This window comes from Garra rufa, chromosome 16 (genome assembly GCF_049309525.1).
Source record: "Garra rufa chromosome 16, GarRuf1.0, whole genome shotgun sequence".
Taxonomy (NCBI): Eukaryota; Metazoa; Chordata; class Actinopteri; order Cypriniformes; family Cyprinidae; genus Garra; species Garra rufa.
Window position 1 is genome coordinate 16,591,753 of NC_133376.1, and position 24,909 is coordinate 16,616,661.

Consider the following 24,909-nt stretch of genomic DNA (forward strand, 5'->3'; position numbering starts at 1 on the left):
GCGGCAACTACCCATAATTCTACGCGCAGTGACGTAGTTGGCCAAGCTCTATGCCCGAGAGGCGTTTCAAAGATGGCCGCCGAGTGACATGTCTTGGGTATTCTATAGTCTTTGCTTTAACTGCTGATTGTTCACATCATCTTTCGGCAAAGAAAACAAAACATACTTGCTTTCTCAGCGTTTTATGGACATGATGTAAACACAAACTAGCGGAAGTGTTTGTATTTCGCCAGCAGGCTTGATTATGCTAATGACTGGTAACCGACAAAAGATTCGAAATATAATGACTCCTTAATGCGATTCAGAATCTACTTTCTTTTGAGAGACAATATTATACATATTTCCGTGCAACTTTGCACACTGTTTACATTTAAACCTAGCTACCTTACAAACGCAAAAAAAATTTTTTTTTCTTTCTGAAAATCCATATGACCTCATTAATACATCTTAATATTGTTTGAAGGCACCATGAGAATATATATCATCAAAATGTGTTTCTGTCTTTGTGCTGGCTCGATAAAGGTCTTTTACTGCCTGGAGTGAACTTTCAGCATTCAGTTCTACTGTTTAAATGTCTTTATAAACATATTGATGTTTGTTATTCATTTTTCCAACCTGGTTTGAACTGTTTGGGAGATTTGACAGGTTTCAATTTAGGTTCCTAAACCCGCATTTAATCCATTCCATGATTATCTTGCTCTGTACAAGAGGTTTTATTCACAAACTGTTTTTATCCCCATTATAATTTACATAATTACATAGTTGAATATTTGTTTCCATTAACACTAAACTGCTTTTCGTGTTTTCCGAGACAAATACGTCCAAGGCCAGGTGCGTCACCGGCCGCTTCTCAAGACATCGCTAAACATTTTCCCTCAGAAATCGATTACAGTCACGCACAGCAGGCTGCGAAACGAAGCAGCTTCCGGTTCGAGGCAGCATCATCAGTATTCTGGGTGAAGAAGTCGTGTTAGGTGGGGCTGAAGTGCAGAGGTAGAATTTAAGGGTGCTTTGGAAGCCCTGCGGAAAAGCTCCTCTGTAAACCGCCACCATGTGTTTGTCCTCTTCCCTCTAAATACCCCCTTCACTCTGCAACCGGCATTTATCCCCACAGCCAGGGCCTTACAAAAGCCATTCCTGGATCTGTCTCACGCTGGGACTCGCTTCCCTCTCTCATTCGCCTCGTCTTCCCACACCAAGGGCATTTAAAAGCTCATCTAGATCCTGCTGTGCAAATTCACCATCGAAATTGCTTCGTTTTTGTAAACATTCTGTTTGTGTACACGCTGTAAAATGTGTTTGGGTGAATGTATAAGTGAGCGGGTGTTCAGACAGAGCAGGTCTCTGTGTGTGTGAGCCGCAAGCTGCAGGGCAAATATAACATTTATTCAAACATCCGACTGATTTATGCACTTTTAAGCATTTTTAACACAGGATACTACTTTGAGATTTGCCCAGTTCGGATGACCACAAGAGGGCGCCTACTAATGGGTTCTTCTTAACCGGTTAAACCTTCATATGGTGCGGGTAGCCCCTACTGGTAGATTCTGTAACAACATCCTCCAACCAAAAACGAATTTCCAAGAATGAGCGTTAAAAAGTAGCCATGCTACTCTGATAATGCAGAAACTGATAATAATAATAAGCTTGCCATTTTCTTCAGATATTTATAGAACCTTTGTCTGAAATCAGACTGAAGCATTAATCAACCAAAACAGTGTTCAATACAATTATAACCAATTCGGCACACAAAATTACAATAAAAACGTACATCTTCCAACAAAATGTCTCCTTTTTACTCAAAGTATATCACGCAAAATATCACTCCTAAAAACATAGCATTTACGTTTTTGTAGTTTTTCTTGTGGTTACAAAGCAGAACACAACCTATTACATTGACTTCACTGTGAATGCTATTAAATATTATGACTAAAATATGACACATGATGGCAGTGACAAATTAAACACTGATTTGCTGAATAATTGCATTGCTGAAATGTCCTCACAGTTATTGCTATGTTCAGAATGGAATACTACATTTAGTAAATATTATATGCAAGATAACATTATACATCTAATTTCACCTGTTAGTGAGATACACTGTAGTTGACGTATGACTTCATGAAGCATTGTTTTATTCAGCACATGGTGTCCCAAATGGTGCAAAAAAAAAAAAAAAAAAGTGGTTACATCAAAAAATAATGAAAAAAGGAGATGTTTAACATGGATTATTGTACTAAACATTTATCTGGAAGTGTTTGGTAAAGGAAATTTTGGGATAAGCTATAGAACTTATTACGGTGTGCTCTATAGTGCATATTTTAGCATATGTTGTAGGCCTTATAGAATTATAATTTATGCACAGTATACACTACTGTTTAAAAGTTTGGGTTTTTAAAAATCTTTTTTAAAGAAATTCTTATTTTAATGCATTCAATTGATTTAAAGTGTCAGTTAATATTTATTTACTGAATAATGTTATAGCATTTCTATCTCAAATAAACTTCTTTTGAAAAAAGAAAAAGAAAAAAAGTATAATCATTTTCTCAAGTAGTTTTTAACATTATAATAAATGTTTCTTTAGCAGCAAACCCGCATTACTCCAGTCTTCTGCACTGAAGACTGGAGTAATAATGCTGAAAATTCAGCTTTGATCACAAAATAAATTACATTTTGAAATACATTACAAGAGAAAACTCTTTTGCAAAAAATATTTCACAATATTACAGTTTTTACTGTATTTTTGGTCAAATGACATTAAAAAAAAGTCTTACCCCAAACTTTTGACACAAGTAGATACTACAGAAATTGTAGAATGCTGAACAAAGCCACTTTATGTTTGTCTGGAAGGCATGACTTTTGTTTGTACAACACTCAAATAATTTTCATTTAAGCTATATTTACATTAGGGCTGGGTATTGACACAAATTTCATGATTTGATTAAATTTAGATTCACAAGATTGCAATTCGATTTAATTTAATATTGATTATTTTGGATATACAGTTGAGGTTAAAAGTTTACATACACCTTGCAGAATCTGCAAAATGTTAATTATTTTACCAAAATAAGAGTTATCTTACAAGATGCATGCTATTTGTTATGTAGTACTGACCTGAATAAGCTATTTCACATAAAAGACATTTAAATATAGTTTACAAGAGAAAATAATAGTTGAATTTATAAAAAAAAATGACTCAGTTCAAAAGTTTACATACACTTGATTCATAATACTGTGCTGTTACCTGAATGATCCACAGCTGTGTTGTTGTTGTTGTTTTTAGTAGTCCCACAAATTATTTGGTTTTTCAGCATTTCTTTGTAAATGAACCCTTTCCAACACTCACTGATGCTTCAGAAGGAAACGCGATGAAAGAGCTGGGAGGTGAAAAGTTTTTGAATGTGAAGATCAGGGTAAATTTAACTCATTTTGTCTTCTGGGAAAAATGTAAGTATCTAATGTAGCTTGTGAAGGGCAGTACTAAATGAAAAAAATATATTTAGGCAAAATTAGAGAAATGTACACATCTTCATTCTGTTCAAAAATTTTGAACAGAATGATGCTCTTAATGCATCGTCTTCTTTCCTTCTGAAACATCGTTGAGCATTTGAACCTTCTGTAATAGTTGCATATGAGTCCCTCAGTTGTCCTCAGTGTGAAAAGAGCAAAATAATAGTCATTGTTGGAAATACACAAAAATGCTGAAAACCCAAAGAATTTGTGGGACCTGAAGGATTTAGTTTAAGCAGACAGTTTAACTGATCAGGACAAACAATTGACTCATGAACAACTATCACTACAAAAAAAAAAAAAAAGAACAGCTGTGAATATTAAGAACTTCCAAAATGCAGCTTCAAAGGGCTCTAAACGACCCCAGCCGAGGAAAGAAGATTATTATCTAGCAAAATGATCGATGATGTTATTTTCTAAAAAAAAATTACAATTTATATACTTTTTAACCTCAAATGCTCATCTTTTTTAGCTCTGTGTAGAGATTAAATAAGTAAATAAATTGTAAATGTTTTTAGAAAATAACAGATCGTTTCACTAGATAAGACCCTTCTTCCTCGGCTGGGATCATTTAGAGCCCTTTGAAGCTGCATTTTGGAAGTTCAAACTCAGGGGCACCATAGAAGTCCATTATATGGAGAGAAATCCTGAAATGTTTTCCTCAAAAAACATCATTTCTTTACGACTGAAGAAAGAAAGACATGAACATCTTGGATGACAAGGGGTTGAGTACATTATCTGTAAATTTTTGTTCTTAAAGTGAACTACTCCTTTAATTTACATACATGTCTACAATAATCTGCATCAGTCATTTTTGGAATCATGTTCAAATGCTTATTTGTCAGGTTTGAGGTGGAGGTGTCGGAGGGTGTGATGGAGGTTGTAGTTCATTACTGATCTCCCTCTGTAGTACGACAGGATGTGAGTGGGGAACCTCTCTCCTCATGCTCCTCCTCTTGGCTTTACGTTGGCGGTTCTGTCCAGCTGGTTTGACCCGGTCGCTAAGAGCGTCTGAAGACTCATCGATGTACGCCAGGTTCTCGCCAAAGAAGTCCAGAAGGGAGGGTGGACTGTAGCTGTCAACCACGACGACGGGAACATCCTTCTGACTTTCCAGTGACCTCAGAGACCCTTCAGCTCCAGACTCCAGGTCCTGTGAGTTACGGGAATTTGAATCATATTCATATTCCGACCAGGATTCCGACGGTGTCTCGGATCCAGAGACCGACCCCGTTCCACATTCTGAAGGGGACCTGGAAATGGCTCTGGAGCCGGGTCTCGATGGTGGTTTAAGCTCTAACCTTGAAACAGATCTTGATGCAGGTCCTACCGTCAGCCTCGATCCTTGTCTCACCTCATATGCCCCATCTAACCTACACAACGACCTGGATCGGGACAGCGCTTCAGACCCTGGGGTGTACTTGCACGCAGGCCATCCGAGAATCAGGTGTCCATTTTCTCGGATAACATCGGCATCGAGGGAGATCCCATGAGCCAATACCGCCGGGCTCAGTCTTGGGTGGCGATGATGGCGGTGGCGCTTACGTCTACGTCGCCGTTGGAGCTGAAAGGGATCGTTGAGATCCAGTGGCACAGGAATACGGAAGTCCATCGACATGTTCTGGATGTTCTGAGTCCAGTCTGTTGCGTGAGCTCTCAGCTCCTCCATCTAAAAGAAAAACATAAATTTTTTTATATATTTAAAGGTTTGCAATACAATAGTAAGAAGGTGGTTAATAACAGCCTAACAATTTCACGTTGTGGTACTCTCGCTGCTTCATAAAATTACGGTTGAACCACTGATGTCACATGGCCTATTTTAATAATGTCCTTACTACCTTGCTGGGCCTTGAATGTGTTGTGTTGCTGTCTGTGTAGGGTCAAAAAGCTCTAGGATTTCATCAGAAATATCTTAATTTGTGTTCCGAAGATAAACAAAGGTCTTACGGGTTTGGAAAAGATGTCTCTTGTTTATTAAAGCTGCGTTTTGTAACATTATTAATGTATTTACAGTCACTTTTGCTCAATTCAAATGGATAGTTCACCCCAAAATTTTGTTAATTATTGTCTGTCTCACCTCTGCACGTGTCTTCTTTGACAGCACTCTAAGCCAGTTTCCAATCATAGTAAGGATGGATGCAAAATATGCCAGACCAAACACTATCCACAACCACACCAACGGCTTGTACAGGGGCGTTCCATCTCTCCTGTTCCCTGGAATAGAGAAAAGAGAATGATAATCACACAGGGTTTGTTCACAGGGATGGTGTGGCCTGGTGGTTGAAAACTCTGGGCTGGTATAATGGGAAGATTGCTGGTTTGAAGATTGTGCCATGGGCAAACAACATTGTTCAAATGAGCAAAGCACTTAAAGAAATATTCAGAGTTAAATACAAGTTAAGCTCTACCAAAAATATACACTACCACTCAAATGTTTTGGGTCGGTTTTTGGTGTTTTTGAAAGAAGTTCCATATGCTCAAGGCGGGATTCGTTTAATAAAAAAAACACAATAAATTCAGGAATACTGTGAAATAATTTTGCACATTAAAAAAAATGTTTTATTTTGATATGCTAAATGTCATTTATTTCTGTGATACAAAGCTACATTTTCAGAAATCATTCTAATATGATGATTTATTATTAGAATTATCAATGTTGGAAACAGTTGTGCTGCCAAATTGTTTTTGGAACCTGTGATTCTTTTTTTTTTTTCTTCACGATTCTTTGATAAATAACAAGTTTAAAAGAACAGCATTTATTCAAAATATAAATCTTTTCTAACAATGGTAATCTATGCTATCACTTTTTAATTAATTTAACACATTTTTGGTGAATAAAAGTATCATTTTCTTAAAAAAAAAAAAGAAAGAATACAAATTTACTGACCCCAAACTTTTGAATAGTAGTGTATATTGTTAGAAAACCTTTCTATTTTAAATAAGTGCTGTTCTTTTTAACCTTTTATTGATCATAGGATCCTAAAAAAAGATTCCAACAAAATATTAAGCAGCACAACTTTATCATATTAGAATGATTTTTGAAGGATCATGTGACACTGAATACTGGAGTAAAGATGCTGAAAATTCAAAATTCAAATTCTTTAATTACAGATATAAATACAATTTTAATGTACATTAATATAGAAAAACATTGTTTTACACTGTAATAATATTTCACAATATTACTTTTTTCTCTGTATTTTTGTTGTGCTGCTTACTATATATATATATATACTTTTTTTTTGGAGCCTGTAAAAACCTTTTTTTATTCTCTGATGGAAAAAAAAAGAAAAAAGAACAGCATTCATTCATAGTAGAAATCTTTTCTAACAATATATGTCTTTACTATCACTTTTTTTTCTTTTTAAGACATTCTTGCTGAATAAAAGCGTTAATTTCTTTCAAAAAAGGAAAGAATTTTAATTTACTGACCACAGACTTTCAAAAGGTAGTTTATATTGTTACAAAAGATTTATATTTCAAATAAATGCTGTCCTTTTAAACTTTTTATTTATTAAAGAATCCTGAAAAAAAGTATCACAGGATCCAACAAAATATTAACCAGCACAACTGTTTTCAACATTGATAATAAATAAGCATATTAGAATGGTTTCTAAAGGATCATGTGACACTCAAGCCTGAAAAAATGATGCTGAAAATTCAGCTTTGCATCACAAAAATAAATTACATTTTAAAATATACTCAAATAGAAAACATTTTACATTAAAATAATATTTTACAATATTAACAAAAAGAGCAATAAAAAACAAAAAACAAAAAGAGTAAAAAAATGAACACTAGGCTAAGTTTGGAGTTTGTTGATTAAATAAGATGAAAACACTGGGAAGACTAAATTTAAATTGAGTCAATGAAACTTCCTTTATTAGCTCTACTTTCTGTCTGTTAAATGACAGATTACTAACATCTCCACAGATTCTCATAGATAAGAGATAAGTGCCTGCTCTGGTCTAATATTACAGCTATTACAATTAGTGTCTACGGCTTTAAAAAACAGATAATTAGATGATGTAAATGTCTGCAACTTCATGGCTGTCTGGATCCAATGACCACAAAACATCCTGCAATTCCAGGCGTAATACAATATTGAGCTCCTTAACAGAATTATCATCTGGTCACATGACACAGTAAACTAAATCAAATGTAATGATTATTGTTTGTAGACATCATATATCTGTGCACCTGCGACATAGTCCCCAAAGCCCACCGTGGTGAGGGTGATCACGACAAAGTACACCGCTTCCAACAGACTCCAGCTCTCCACTTCCTGAAACACCATGGTCGGTACAGCGATGAAGACTAAGCAGCCAATCAGGATGGAGAAGACAGCGGAGATTACACGGACACTGGTGGGCTTTACACCTTTTCGCTGTTCAGCAGAAAAAAATCATGGTGAAAATCATTGAAAGATGATTTTCAGCATATCTTGACAGCACTTATGTATGGCAAGCCGTTTTAGCCTTTATAGCCTTTTAAAATATACTATGCGTTACTCGTCGTAATTGCATTTTTACTAGTAACAATTCAATTAGAGAGCTCTCTAAAACATGTTGTACTAGTTACAATTCCAATTAGAGAGTTCTCTAATTCAATTTTTACTAGTAACAATTCCAATTAGAGAGCTCTCTAATTCAATTTTTATTAACAATTCCAATTAGAGAGCTCTCTAATTCAACTATTACTAGTAACAATTCCAATTATAAAACTCTCTAATTCAATTATTATTATTATTAACAATTCCAATTATAGAACTCTCTAATTCAATTATTACTAGTAACAATTCCAATTAGAGAGCTCTCTAATTCAATTATTATTAACAATTCCAATTAGAGAGCTCTCTAATTCAATTATTACTAGTAACACTTCCAATTATAGAGCTCTCTAATTCAATTACTAGTAACAATTCCAATTATAGAGCTCTCTAATTCAACTATTTCTAGTAACACTTCCAATTATAGAGCTCTCTAATTCAACTATTACTAGTAACACTTCCAATTATAGAGCTCTCTAATTCAACTATTACTAGTAACACTTCCAATTATAGAGCTCTCTAATTCAACTATTACTAGTAACAATTCCAAATAGAGAGCTCTACAAATTAATTTTTACTAGTCATATGTCTCCATTGATATGGCAAGCCGTTTTAGCCTAAAATAGTTTAGACTAAAAGTGTTATTCGTCATAATTGCATTTTCACTAGTAATAATTAAATTAGAGAGCTCTCTAATCGTAGTTGTTACTAGTAAAAACTGAATTAAAGAGCTCTTTAATTGAATTATTACTAGTAAAAATTGAATTAGAGAGCTCTCTAACTGTAATTGTTACTAGTAAGAATTCAATTGTAGAGCTCTCTAATTGGAATTGTTACTAGTAGAAATTGAATTAGAGAGCTCTATAATTGGAATTGTTACTAGTAATAATTGAATTAGAGAGTTCTATTATTGGAATTGTTACTAGTAATAATTGAATTAGAGAGTTCTATTATTGGAATTGTTACTAGTAATAATTGAATTAGAGAGTTCTATTATTGGAATTGTTACTAGTAATAATTGAATTAGAGAGTTCTATTATTGGAATTGTTACTAGTAATAATTGAATTAGAGAGCTCTATAATTGGAATTGTTACTAGTAATAATTGAATTAGAGAGCTCTCTAATTGGAATTGTTACTAGTAGAAATTGAATTAGAGAGCTCTATAATTGGAATTGTTACTAGTAATAATTGAATTAGAGAGTTCTATTATTGGAATTGTTACTAGTAATAATTGAATTAGAGAGTTCTATTATTGGAATTGTTACTAGTAATAATTGAATTAGAGAGCTCTATTATTGGAATTGTTACTAGTAATAATTGAATTAGAGAGTTCTATTATTGGAATTGTTACTAGTAATAATTGAATTAGAGAGTTCTATTATTGGAATTGTTACTAGTAATAATTGAATTAGAGAGTTCTATTATTGGAATTGTTACTAGTAATAATTGAATTAGAGAGTTCTATAATTGGAATTGTTACTAGTAATAATTGAATTAGAGAGTTCTATTATTGGAATTGTTACTAGTAATAATTGAATTAGAGAGCTCTATAATTGGAATTGTTACTAGTAATAATTGAATTAGAGAGCTCTATAATTGGAATTGTTACTAGTAATAATTGAATTAGAGAGCTCTATTATTGGAACTGTTACTAGTAATAATTGAATTAGAGAGCTCTATAATTGGAATTGTTACTAGTAATAATTGAATTAGAGAACTCTATAATTGGAACTGTTACTAGTAATAATTGAATTAGAGAGTTCTATAATTGGAATTGTTACTAGTAATAATTGAATTAGAGAGTTCTATTATTGGAATTGTTACTAGTAATAATTGAATTAGAGAGTTCTATTATTGGAATTGTTACTAGTAATAATTGAATTAGAGAGCTCTATAATTGGAATTGTTACTAGTAATAATTGAATTAGAGAGCTCTATTATTGGAATTGTTACTAGTAAAAATTGAATTAGAGAGTTCTATTATTGGAATTGTTACTAGTAAAAATTGAATTAGAGAGTTCTATTATTGGAATTGTTACTAGTAATAATTGAATTAGAGAGTTCTATAATTGGAATTGTTACTAGTAATAATTGAATTAGAGAACTCTATAATTGGAATTGTTACTAGTAATAATTGAATTAGAGAACTCTATAATTGGAATTGTTACTAGTAATAATTGAATTAGAGAGTTCTATTATTGGAATTGTTACTAGTAATAATTGAATTAGAGAGTTCTATAATTGGAATTGTTACTAGTAATAATTGAATTAGAGAACTCTATAATTGGAATTGTTACTAGTAATAATTGAATTAGAGAGCTCTATAATTGCAATTGTTACTAGTAAAAATTGAATTAGAGAGTTCTATTATTGGAATTGTTACTAGTAAAAATTGAATTAGAGAGTTCTATTATTGGAATTGTTACTAGTAAAAATTGAATTAGAGAGTTCTATAATTGGAATTGTTACTAGTAATAATTGAATTAGAGAGTTCTATTATTGGAATTGTTACTAGTAATAATTGAATTAGAGAGCTCTATAATTGGAATTGTTACTAGTAATAATTGAATTAGAGAGCTCTATTATTGGAATTGTTACTAGTAATAATTGAATTAGAGAGTTCTATTATTGGAATTGTTACTAGTAAAAATTGAATTAGAGAGTTCTATTATTGGAATTGTTACTAGTAAAAATTGAATTAGAGAGTTCTATAATTGGAATTGTTACTAGTAATAATTGAATTAGAGAACTCTATAATTGGAATTGTTACTAGTAATAATTGAATTAGAGAACTCTATAATTGGAATTGTTACTAGTAATAATTGAATTAGAGAGCTCTATAATTGCAATTGTTACTAGTAAAAATTGAATTAGAGAGTTCTATTATTGGAATTGTTACTAGTAAAAATTGAATTAGAGAGCTCTATAATTGGAATTGTTACTAGTAAAAATTGAATTAGAGAGCTCTATTATTGGAATTGTTACTAGTAATAATTGAATTAGAGAGCTCTATTATTGGAATTGTTACTAGTAAAAATTGAATTAGAGAGCTCTATAATTGGAATTGTTACTAGTAAAAATTGAATTAGAGAGCTCTATAATTGGAATTGTTACTAGTAATAATTGAATTAGAGAACTCTATAATTGGAATTGTTACTAGTAAAAATTTAATTATAGAGTTCTGTTATTGGAATTGTTACTAGTAAAAATGCAATTACGAGGAGTAACGCATAGTATATTTTAGGCTAAAATGGCTTGCCATACTTATGCTTTGCTTATGCTAATGTTTTGTAATACAGAGACAACTTCTCTTCATCCACAATATTGATCTAATTTTCCAATGGTCTGGATATTGAGAAGTCACTTACCAAGAACAGAGTCTCTATCTTTGCCACCGCTCTCCTCAGCAGGGTGCCCAGGTGGTCTCCGACCCCTGCTAACAGTATCCCAAACATGGGGATCCCCACCAGAGCGTAAAATATACAGAACAACTGACCGCCTTTTGTCTTGGGCGAAATGTTTCCAAAGCCTAGAAAGGAGGAGAGGATGTGAAATCAAGCTCCTGAGATGGTGAAAGTGAAAAATGAAATTTGAAAGTGAAAAATCTCACCGATAGTGGTTATGATGGTACCACAGAAGAAGAAAGCATTGGATGGATCCCATCTGCTGGTATAATTTGATGTGCTTCTGGCGTCCACACCTGCTTCAATGGCATCAACCACTTTCTAAAGTGAAAAGATGATAGATATATTAATTTCGCCCCAGTGTATAAAAAGTCACACACACACACACACACACACACATACATTTATAAATAAAAATACCTTTTGTTGTTGTTAACTAAAACTATTAAACATTTTTTGAATTAAAATGTTAATTAAAATAAAGCTCAAATAAAATAAAAAACAAAATTAAACTTGATAAAATGTAAATTAGAAATGTTGTCTTGGCAAGTAATAAAAATAATGTAAAGTAAGTAATAACTCAAATAAAATATAAATACGATTTATTATATAAAACAACAATAAAATTAATAAAAAAGACAAAGGCACATTAGGAAAACTAAAATTCACTACAGTATTTGAATACTATTGTAGTATTTATTAATATTTTATTTTCCTTTTATTTTATATTTTTAGTTTTAAATTTTTTCATATTTTCAGTTTTTCGCATCCCATTTATTTTTTATATTTCTGTTTAGCTTTGTTTTTTTTACATTTTAGTTAGTACTTTAACTTCAACTTATTTTAAGTTTAACGTATTTAAGTTACTTGCCAAGACATTTCTATTTTTCATCTAATAATTTATTTTAGCTTTGTTTTAATTACCATTTAATTTTTTTTTAATAATTTTTAATACCTTTACATAGACAATTGTTGGCTATATACACTGTAAAGAATTATTTTTCAAAGTTGTAAATAAATAAAGATTATTGCAGTATGTTATACAAAAATACTATTTCAGTCTTTCTACTTAATAAATTCATGTTTAAGCAATATAAATAAAGTAAGTAATAACTCAAGTAAAATATAAATATTATATAAAACAACAACAATAAAATTGATAAAAAGGAAATAAAATATTTATAAAATATAAATATAAAATATTTGAATACTACAGCAGTATTTATTAACATTTTCATTTGCCTTTATATTTTAAGTTTAAAATTTAGTTTTACATTTTTTCATATCATTTTATTTATATTTTATATATATTTTTTTTTAATTTTCGTAATTTTATTATATATTACGCTTTTGACTTTTTAATTATTTTTGTTGTCTTTTTAATATTTCTATTTAGCTTTATTTATTTTATTTTATTAGTAATTTTAGTTAGTACTTCAACTTACTTGCCAAGGCATTTCATTTATTTTAATTAACATTTTTTTTTTAATATAATTTTTAATAGCTTTATCTAGACAATTATTAGTTATAGACATTGGAAAGAATTATTTTTTAAAAGTTAAACAAAGATTAAATAAAGATTATTGGAGTATGCTATACAAAAAAAATACTATTTCATCTCTTTCTACTGAATAATTTAATGTTTATTTTGACGTGTTACTTGTCATTTCTTTGTAATTAATAATTCATTTGTAATTAATTTAATTACTAGTAATATCAGCATGTTTGATATTTTGTCATCTATTACAATGATGTTCATTTATTATTAAGAGCTCATAAGTATATTTGAATATACTTTATTTAAACATAAAATAATTATTTACCTTATCAAAGAAGTTTTTCCAAACCAACAATTTTCCTCCATTTTTTTTTTACTTTAAAAAAAAATATTTTATGTGATTTTGTAATTGTATTAATTTTTGTTGGATTTGTTGGATTTTTTGTTGTAATTTTAGTTAGTACTACAACAACTTAAACTTAAGTTTTTCATCTAATATTTTATTTTAGCTTTATTTTAATTCACATTTTAATTTGTTTTATAATTTTTAATAGCTTTACCTAGACCGTTATTTTTCAAAGTTGTGAATAAATGAAGATTATTTAAGTATATTATACAAAAAAATACTATTTCAGTCTTTTCTACTTAATAATTCTATGCTTCATTTGGTGCGTTGCTTGTCATTTCTTTGCATTTAATTGTGAAACTAGCAATTATTGAGTGAAAATGGTTTCTACACCAATTTTTTCCCAGTTGTAATAGATTCTAATTTCGCTCACGTTTTTTGCGTTTAACTTTTCAAACTGACCTCTGTGAACTCTCTCAGACTGTAAGGAGTGACACAGCTGTGGTTCTGCAGGAAAGCCATTCGAGACGTCAGCAGCTCGCGGTGAGCCCATTCCTCCCTGGAGGACTCCAGCCAGCCGAACACCAGAGCCCCCAACACCAAATACAGCAGCACAGCTGCCAGGATGGTCAACAGCGTTGTGTACCGCATGGCTACGAGGTGCTGATGACGTCAAACAAGATGCTGCATACTGTGGACCAATGTTTTGGAAACAGCAATAATCGTGTGTCCATCAGGTTTAGGTGGAGCAAAGAGAAAAACGTCAAGGGAAACCGACACAATAATAAAACTATCTCTGGTTATCATGACAAATGAAGAAATGCAAGTGTCTTTTGACTATTTGGCAAAGTACAGTGTGCCCAAAAAAGTATTTAGGATTACTTAAAAGTAGTCACATCAATTGCAATGACATTCATTTATTCATAAGAGTGCTGTATATATAACAGAAAACAGAGATTAATTATTTACCTTATCAAACAAGTTTTTCCAAAGCCACCATTTTCTCCATCTCCTCCATATCAGATGTTTGCTGTAGTCGTTTATACACTCTTCTTGTCTCTGCACAGCCTCTTCCTCTGGCGCGCACAAAAACCTGTGAGACATAATGGCCGCAAAATGTCTAAACACCCTGAAACTGACTCCAGATCAGCTTTGAGCTTCAGGAGGTTTGACCCAGTCCAGACACATAACAGGAGAGGGGTGAAGGCACAGAGGTAAGAAGACAACACATGACGCCATTGAAACAGAACTTCTGGCAAAGGTCTATATAAACAAATTGTTCTACGGCCCTCTGACAAGATCTTGAGGCTCACCAGGGCTCTCCAGAACTTGCTTTGTAGATGCATGGTTACCGTATATTATGGTATATATTATGTTGTCACTTTCTGTATTTGCAGTGGTTTGTTTTACTTCACTGTGCTATGTTTTACATTGCATTTAGTATGATCATAAATATGCACAACTTCCATGTTGTTGTTGTTGGGTTTTTTTGTTTTGCATGTGTGAATTAATAAGAATTACTTGTTTTTTCAACAGCAAAGAACATTAAATGGTTACGGATCTTACAAATAAACAATTATAGATGGATACAACACAAATAAAAAATTAAAAAATTGCGTTCAGGTTAAAATCTTTCATTTATTAAATTAACATGACTATGATATAACAGACTTCAATAGACATCTTCTTTATCAACCAATGCTGTAAAATAGTAGCCTAGAATCTAGACGCGCCCCTAGCGGCAGCAAATTACATTTGCTTCCAAGGTCAGTCTAGTTACTCTCAATTCACTTAAAATTCCGAAAAATCCAAGATGTACCGGGCCAATCACGAGTCGGTGGGCGGGCTTAACATGATGACGACTGACCTGCGATCATAAGTTCCGTCAGACATGAATTCCTGGTTCCGTGAATTAAGCGTGGAAAACTGAACAGTATTTATATAATTTTTCACTTTTGATACACAGCCACGTCCATGTGTCCTGAGCAGGAGCTCGTTACATCTGAACGCGCTGTGGTGTAGAATACGCAAACACCGGAAGCGATCTGTGGCGTGGATACGACACTCATTGTTTACACAGCACAAGAGATTGTGGATATAGCGGCTATTCAAAATGGTAATTACTTGCGCTTGTCCTGGTTGTTCAAACCCATTTAAAGCTAAAAGATTACGTTTGCTTGCGCAAACTCATCCTGGACTTTTTCATCGATTTCCCCTTCCGGTGTTTGCGTATACTACACCAGAGCGCGTCCACATGTGACGAGTCGAATCATAGATATGCTAAACTCGTGCTCATGACGGATGGACGTGGCTGTGTATCAAAGGTAAAAAGAAAATGATATAAATACTGTTCATTTTCTTGCAAAACCCGATCGTTTCGTGTCTTAGGACATCAATGTATCGTCACGAGCCGCAGGGTGTAATTTGGATTTGTCTGTGCATGTTTACTTTTAAAGGTTTAGTGCCCATCTATGTCTATTATTTAGCTGACAGACTGCACAGTGCACTGATTTTTGTTAAAAATCTTCGTCGCTCTGACTACGTCACCCGACCGACTACGTCTCTGATTGGTTGTAGCGCTATCCTATTGCGTGGAGAGGAGTTTGAAAGACAACCGTTTATCCCACCCCTCCGGTTGAGCCCTGTCTATGGAGAGTGCCCAGACCCTACATTTATGTGGGTCTGGCTTGCCAGGCTAGTAAAATAGACTTTTATATTATACAATGTCTTTGTGTGCTTAGAAATTAAATTAAATCACAATCAAATAAAAAAAGGTACAAAAACTGTCAGTGGGTTGGTAGGCCTACCTTTTCAAAAGGGACACCTTTGTAACTTGTTTACCCAAATGTGCATATTAGTACATCAAAGGTGCATATTGGTAACCAAATTATATTACTAACTTTTAAAAAGGTACACTGCAAAAATGCTTTTCTTACTTTTCTTACTAAATCTAAAAATAAGTAGGACAAGTAAAAAGAAAATAAGTTAAAATTAAGTTTTGGCTTAAAACAAGCAAAAATCTGCCAATGGGGTATAAGCAAAATGATCTAGTTTTCTGCTTAAAATAAGATTATTTAGTTTACCTCATTGGCAGATTGTTTTGCTTGTTTTAAGTAAAAACTCACTTAATTTTGACTTTTTTTTTCTGAAAACAAGACAACAATTTTTACTTGTCTAGAAAATCCTTCTTGATTTACGAATTTGTAGATATTTCGCCTGGAAACAAAACAAAACATCTAAGAAAAGCATTTTGTTTTTGCAGTGTACTGCCCTAGAAACAGCTTTTGTACCTTTATTTTTGAACGTATAAATGCAAAGAAAATTGTTTATTTTTCGATTATTTGCAACGTAGCACGCACTAAAGAGTAACTGTTCACCTTAATACCTACTTCCAAATGCTCACGATACATTTAATCGATGTAATTCTGTACAAAACACCATAAAAACGTGTAAAGTTTGTGAGGGAGCGCTATCTTACCTTAGCGCGGAGTTCCGTCGGGAGTGGGTGACGGTGAGGAGTTCCCTCTCTCCTGCAGACCACTGTGAGGATACATGCACTCATCAGGACTTTCCCCATTCCCAAGTCATACGTGAACCTGCCAACATGAGAGAAGAAAACGAGCTGGGAAGAGACGGAGAGAGGAGGGGAGGAGGAGAGAGGATTGTTTGGCAGAGGCACAAATGAAAGCTGACAGTTTATACATCGTTGCAGGTGTTTAAAACGGTTTTGTCGAGCGCTGTTCTCATCTTTGAACGTACAGTAAAACACTGGGGTCATGTCATGAAATACCAACAAACATTCCGCTGGGTAACTTTCTGGGAATTCCAAACGTTCTATTAACGTTCTCTGAAGGTTGAAGCGTGAAGGTAAGTTTGTACGAATTTATGAAAAAACGTTTAACGTTTAAAATGTTCCCAGTCTACTGATATTTATAACATACGTTCGAACATTACAATACACATAACTTTCGTTAACTCTAAAAAACGTAAATCCACTTCACCAGCTATTACGAATTGGTCAGTAACCTGAAGCGCGGCCATGTAAACAACAGCATTGATTACTCATTTAACGTACTTCTGAATACGCTGTCCTGCTAATTTATGCTGTGTAAACCATGGAAAAAAACGCGTGGAAGCTGCTAAATCATATAGAGAAGGACTTAGTAAGCAGGAAGGGGCGCACTATTTGGACAAACTAAAGTTAATAGTTGGTAAAGATATGTAAGAGCAGTATTAATTAAGATATTAGAGTAATATTTCAAGTACCTGACTGGAAATTATAAGAACAAACACAAATGTTTTCAAGATGCTTGCCTTGGAAATTCTAGTTGACTTTGGCCAACCACAAACGCCTTTTGTTCCTCAGACAGTTTTTTGCACTCTTCTACCTAACTTTTGGTAGTTATTAGTGTTCCAAATGTTTTTTCCGGTGTACGATTGGTACAGCCCAAAACATAATGATAATTGACCATTTTTAGCAGCAATAGTCCGCAAAATATACAAGTTTTGTTCGGTTCAGTGGTATTGTTTACGTTCAGTGCCGCCAATATGGACAATTGATGATGCTGCATCATGAAAACACTCCTAGAGCTACCGCAAATCATAAGTTCAAAGACAAAATTCTCAAGATAGCTGCACAATTGTTTTTCTGACGCACAAGGTCTATAAGTTTGAGAAGATGTGCTATAATTGTAAATATAGTCAGTAAGTTAGTAAGTAAATAAATTTGATTTTCATGGAGAAAGTGCACTTTAAAGTGAACAAGTAGGCAACTATAAGTACTGTCAGTAATTGTAACTTAAATGTATGCATTAGACATTTACATATCATAGATATATCTTGAAAAATATTTGGGTTAAACATTTTTTAAATGGTTAGTTCACCCAAATGTCATTAATTACTCATCTTCATGTCGTTTCAAATCCATAAGACATTCGTTCATCTTCGGAACGCAAATAGGAATATTTTTTAACAAATCCAAGAGTTTCTGACCCTGCATAGACACACTGTAAAAAGTTTTTACCAGTTTCAACTTAAAAACATAAGTTCAGCTGCTGCCTTAACATTTTAAGTTAAATCAACTTAAAACTACTATTCATTTTAACTCACGACAATAAAATTAGTTAAAATTACTTGCACTTTTAAGTTGATTTAACTTAAAAATTTAATGCAGCTGCTAAACTTACATTTTTAAGTTGAAACTGGTGAAAACTTTTTACAGTGCAGAAACGCAACTGACATGTTCAAGGCCCAGAAAGGTAGTAAGGACATCAGTAAAATAATGCATTTATAAAGCTATGGGAATTCTGTTTGTGCGCAAAGAAAACAAAAATGACTTTATTCAACTATTTCTTCGACGCACAAGAGTACCATGACACATCAAAGAAAAGTCGTTATTTTTAGGGTTTGTTTGTGCAAAGTATTCTCATAGCTTCATAACATTACGGTTGAACCACTAGGGTTGCCACCCGTCCCTTAAAATACGGAATCGTCCCGTATTTGAGAATGAAATTGCGCGTCCCGTTTTGAATCAATACGGGACGGGTTTTGTCCCGTATTTTTTATATATTTTTTTTAAAGCAGCGTCTCATGCAAATAATCACTGCGGTAAAGCAAGCCGCGGTTCAGAAAAACACGGTCAAGCCAGCCGCGATTGATTTTAAGTGTGCGCGCATATTACAGTGATTACGGTAGTTTCAGAAACAACACAGAGAGAACGCGCTTGCAGAGCGCTTTTCATTTAGACGCCCAGGACTGAGAGATAATACTACAAAATGCTCGTGAATTTTTACTTACTTATTTATTTGCATTTCTGCTTTAATATCCGTTTTATTTATTGGTGTACTTGACGGTTCTTTTCTGAGAAATGGGACATTATTAGACTTTAGAGTCTAATAAGTAGAAAAAAACAATGATCAGTTCTTATTCAGGACGGCCCATATTATATGCAAAACTCATATGAAACCTTTTTACTGCAGCATTTTTGAGATATGCGACATTATTACATTTTAACGGGGTATATAGACCCCATTTCTAAAAAGTAGAAAAAAAACAGTGATCAGTTCTTATTCAGGACGTCCCATATTATATGCACAACTCATATGAAACCTTTTTACGGCAGCATTTTTGAGATATGGGACATGATTACATTTTAACGGGGTATATAGACCCCATTTCTAAAAAGTAGAAAAAAAACAATGATCAGTTCTTATTCAGGACGTCCCATATTATATGCACAACTCATACCTTTTTACTGCAGCATTTTTGAGATGACCCCCCCCCCTCCCCCTCCCGAATGCGTCCCTTATTTTTGGGTATTAAAAGTGGTAACCCTATGAACCACTGATATTTTAATGATGTCCTTATTACCTTTTTTGGTCTTGAACATGTCAGTTCTGTTGCTGTCTATGCAAAGTCAGTAAGCTCTTGGATTTCATGAAAAGTATCTTAATTTGTGTTCGGAAGATGAATGAAGGTCTTACGAGTGTGGAACGACATGAGGGTGAGTTAATGGCAGAATTTTTATTTCTGAGTGAACTGTTCCTTTAAGATTGTTTGGCTCACTGTGCTCGAGGATACTGACAAAAATCCTCCAAAAGGGTTGACTTTCGATAATATGAATAATTTGCACTGCCTATTCTCAGTTCTTCAAAAGCGTTGCTTTTGTGAAACACTAACATAAGTACACAACTTTGAATTCAAATGTATGCAATTTCAGTTAGCACAAAATTGCACCGAACCTACTGAATGGATTGTACAGTCTAGTTTTCATTAGTAAATACACTTCCCCGACTTGTTAGCTCAATAAAATACTGATTTAATGGAAATATGCACTGTTTAAATAAATAAGGACATAAATTGTCTTAATCATTTCAGTCACACCATAAGGGGTTATACATCTGTTTTCACAATATGGCACAACCTTCAAACCTAAATAATGACATCCCAATATAGACATCTGTCATCTGTGAACAGAAGTGCAATGCTTAATTAACGTCAAACATTAAAGCTGAGAATTCAAAACATTCACTGCAAGGACCGCAGTGGACCCAGCCAAAGCTCAGGAGAGAATAAGCAGGACTCCCAGACTGCGCTGATGCAAAGGCCCAAATGGCCTTTAAATCCTTTAAAAGCTCTGATATGTGATATCTCATTACTAGACATGCCTTTGGTTTCTGCTCCAATAATGACTAACATTTGGCTTTTAAAAACACAAGGGCATAACACCACGCTCACAATTAGCACAATCTATTATTCAGTAAAACAGGTACTTTAACTGTGGAAATGGTTAAAGGTCTCTGTAAAAGAGCAGTACATTTCTTACAGATGAATAGACATGTTGTGAATCAGAGGTAAGCATCCACTGTTGACTAAACACAGACCCTTCGAACAACCTGTTCAGCCAAAGGACACAAATGGAGAGACTTTAAAAATACAGAGCCGAGGTGTTGTACATTACTCTTTCTAAATGACTGTTCAAGGTTTGGATATCGTTTGCTTACACTTAACTAAGCACTGAAGCGCTGAATTGTTTAGAAAGGCTGCATGGCCATAAATCTTACAAATTTGATGAAAAATATGATGTAATGTCAGAAAAGTATGGCGTAAACAGTGAAATTGACAGATAAAATGTATGGAAATTAAATAATCACCACAAATAAATAATGTTTAGAAAAAAAGAATGAAATGACATTAGAATGTAAGCACTACGTAATAGAAAATAATGAAAAAAGCAAAGTTTAGTTAATCTGAGTGTAATTTGCAATAATGACTGGCTGACTGTATTGCAAGGCTACTTACCGAACAAATCAATGAAAGGACATGAAATATTAATAGGAGTTAAATTGCGATTGACCTTCAAATTGTAAATGAAGTACACTTCAAATCTGTCTGCTACAGATTTCTAAAAGGCAAAAAAACAACAACACATGGACATTTGGATTTCATTCACGTTTAATAAATTTAAACATTCCAAACTGAAAATCCTACAAACCATTTGACACTTAGAAGAAACACATTCACGCAAATGTACACACAAATACACAGATGACAGTGAATCAGATAAATAGAAGAATCTAACCAAAAATGTATCTAAGCTTCTCAAACGGTTCATTACAAATGGACAATGATATAAATACTCCACTGTGCATTATAAAGCTGTTAGATGACAGAGAGTGAAAGAAACAGCCTGACAGTGAATCGCCATACAAGGATCGGAAACAGGCTCAGGTTGATCTGAGTCATACCACACACACACACACACACACACACACACACACACACACACACACACACACACACTCTTGCTCTCACAGTAGTGCACGAAGGCAAGTCTTCAAGACGTGTCTATCAATAAATAAGGCTATTCACAAAATTCAAGTCTCATAAAACAGGGGCTAACACCACCGCTATGCAAACAAAAATATATTACATTGGTATTTCGAAACTAGTTTATAAAAAGCTCCAACACTCAAAACTATACGACGCACAACGAGGCATTGCTTTTCAGCTGATGAGAACATCAGGAAAAAGCGATTACAAACTTCAACTTCTTTAAATTCTACGTCACATGACAGGCTGCACCTCGAGTATCATTATGAGCAGAAGACACCGTTGACACGTACATTGATTAAAGAGGCAGTGAAATTCCTTCAGTATGGAAACCTGAGAACATACACAGATGCTGCTGCTCTGAAATGTGCGTTATATTAGAATAAGTGAAAATTATTTCAAAAGCTTCACTTGATGCTTTGTGTTGCAAGGCAAGTATAGTGAATACCTACGGGAGGTATCAGGTGTATATGAGTATTATGGCTCGATTTCATCATCTTCCTCCTGGGGTGTGGCTTCTTTGCGTGGGAGGGGCATTGCATCAGTTCCCAGAAGACCCCTACGCAGGACGTATGGACAAGCCGGCCCACTGGGAATGTCAGCAAATCCTTTAGGAGATAGAAAAGACCATTAAAGGACAAGTTCACCCAAAAATGAATATTTGCTGAAAATTGATTCGCCCCCAGGCCACCCAAGATGTAGATGAGTTTGCTTCTTCATTAGAACAGATTTGGAGAACTTTAGCATTTCATCATTTGATGATCAATCAATAATTTTTCCTTTGCAGTGAATGGGTGCCATCAGAATGATAGTCTAAACAGCAGATAAAAACATCACAAGTAATCCACACATCTGCAGTCCATCAGTTATTGTCTTGTGAAGTGAAAAGCTGTATTTGTAAGAAACAATTTATCATTAAAGAGATAGTTCACCAAAAAAATAAAAAATCTGTCATTACTCATCCTCATGTCAATTCTACGTCAGAATTTAAGTGCCAACGTTAAAAATAAATAAATAAAATAGTACGAGAAAAAAAGGAAAGTCAAAATTAAAAATAAAAAAATTTAAAATTTAAATTAAATTTTAAAAAAATATATTTCAAGAATTAATTTGAAATTACGTGAATAAAGTTGAAATATTACGACTTTATTTTTGTAATTTCGAGTCAAAGTCTAAATGATAAAAATAAAGTCAAAATGTTTTGAGAACAAAGTCAAAATTACAAGAATTAATTTGTAGCAATTATGAGATTAAAGTATTATATTTTGTTATATCTTATTGCGACAGTCAGCAAAATACAAACAATATGCCTATTACAATAATATTTGCTTCAGTTTAAGCGGCATGTGAATCAGACATTTCTGATTACATTAAGACATTTGTTTTTTTCATAACCTTCTGATGTTCCTTCACGTTTATATTTTGCTGTAAACTTAAAATAAAGAGGAAAAACACATTTATAATTTGTATTTTGTGATAAAACTGACAGAATTTGAAAACTGAGCTGTGTTATACTGTATTAAAGCAACAAAGCACAAAATTATTGCGATTATTGGGGTGGCTGATGTGCTAATAATCAATGGAAGACTTATATCACTTATATACCTCAGAAAAGACAAAAATATAATTTATGTTAACGTGTTGAGAGTCCACTTCAACCCAACATTTGTTGTTTTTAATTAAGTACATTTGAAGAATGAAAGATTGGACGCCACACAAAGTTTTGCGGAGTAGATGGTGGAACTTTCACAAAGAAAACGGTATAATTTAATTAAACGAACGTCTCATTGTAATTGAAAAGAATATTGATTCACATGAACACAGCGATCTGTCTCGCCACATTAAAGAGCGTAAAAAACACATTATTGCAAGACACATTGTTTGTATTTTGCTATAAAACTGATTTTGAAAGCTGAGACATATTATTATTAGCTGATTCATATTAAAAGTACCAAAAGCACAAAGCTTATTGCTATTATTGGGTGGCTGGCACACTACAAATACGCCTAATGAATGCAATCGTAGACGTGAAATATTATTTACATACTGTCCCTTTGAGTATAACACATGGTATGATTTCTGCTAACAACCCCACATATATTCAAATCAGTTCTAGTGGTCTGGCAACTTTTCCCGGTGCTTCCAATCCAGGCCATTTGCATGTGCAGGCAAAACTCTAAAAATATTATAAGTTTAATTGCTACAATTTATTTCTCGTAACATTTCAACTTTATTCTCGAAACATTTTGACTTTAATCTTGTAATTTTAGAATTTTATTTTATTTTTTTAGTGTGGCACTAAAACGCTGTTGTACGTTCCGAACCCGTAAAGCCTTCGTTCATCTTCAGGAACACAAATGAAGACATTTTTGATGAAAAATATCTTTCTTTGGCGTAAAAGTAATCCATTCTGAAGCAATAGTCGCATCACTATAAGGTCTTACTTTAATCAGAATATTTGTGATATTTGCCTTTAACTGATTTCTAGGACTCTTTTTAACTTTATTTTCCTAACCTTATTAAATGTATATGTAGTCATTTGCGTCAAATTCTTAAATTTTGTCAATACATTCAGTTAGAATAATTAGACTCTGTATGGTTACCATTCAAATTAAATCAGTATCAACAAACAAAATCTTTTCACTGCACAGGAAAAACTGAATGTGTTTATTATTTGTGGGATTTTTTTACATATAAATCTAAAACGTTAGAAAAATGCAAAACTTTTAAATATGAAACCGAACCACCAGTAGGTGGCGGTAAGTCACTGTCTTAATGAGTGAGTCACTGATTCAACCAGTTCGTTAGTCGACTCACCCGATCAATTAAAAAATGCTGAATCTTTCAGTACTAAAACATTGCTGTGTTTCTCGAAGATTCGCGACTGTTATGCTGTGGCTTTGCTTAGAACTACTTTCGTTAGCAAAAAGGGTCAATGATTTGTCTAAAATGTAAGTCAGTTAATATTAACTACTAGTTTATTTAACTACTGTTGTATAAAATCAGTGTCACGTTAACAATCGTAATGGTGCTTACCTATATAGTATCTTATATACAATATTTATATTTTTTTTTCTACCGCAGTATGTTTGTTTATGTGTGTGCTGTTGCTCCCATTAGTTTTGATTTTCCGTGAGTCAGGTAGGCTGCATGAGCCTCAACTGACGCAACCTTTATACTGTCCATTTTCAGTCACCATTTACACTGCAAGTAACTACAATAAGAATCATTCCCACCAAAGATTTGGTGCTGCGCTAGTTATTGTTTGT

At 33.3% G+C, this 24,909-nt stretch overlaps 2 protein-coding genes across 2 annotated transcripts in view; both read right to left on the minus strand.

Annotated features, from left to right (window-relative positions):
• Positions 1–1,725: 1,725 nt before the first annotated feature.
• Positions 1,726–14,404, minus strand: kcnk4a (potassium channel, subfamily K, member 4a). Its single transcript, XM_073820737.1, has 7 exons — positions 14,279–14,404; positions 13,772–14,000; positions 11,672–11,786; positions 11,430–11,590; positions 7,711–7,897; positions 5,588–5,724; positions 1,726–5,179 (listed from the first exon to the last, which is right to left on the minus strand). The coding sequence occupies exons 2-7, from the start codon at positions 13,958–13,960 to the stop codon at positions 4,352–4,354; spliced, it is 1,617 nt and encodes a 538-aa protein (XP_073676838.1). The 5' UTR covers positions 13,961–14,000; positions 14,279–14,404; the 3' UTR covers positions 1,726–4,351.
• Positions 14,405–21,299: 6,895 nt separating this feature from the next.
• Positions 21,300–24,909, minus strand: part of LOC141288414 (uncharacterized) — a 40,713-nt gene continuing 37,103 nt past the window's right edge. The window contains exon 16 of the mRNA XM_073820552.1: positions 21,300–22,248. Within this exon, the coding sequence (XP_073676653.1) occupies positions 22,118–22,248 (131 nt within the window). The 3' untranslated portion in view covers positions 21,300–22,117. The remainder of the gene's footprint in view (positions 22,249–24,909) is intronic.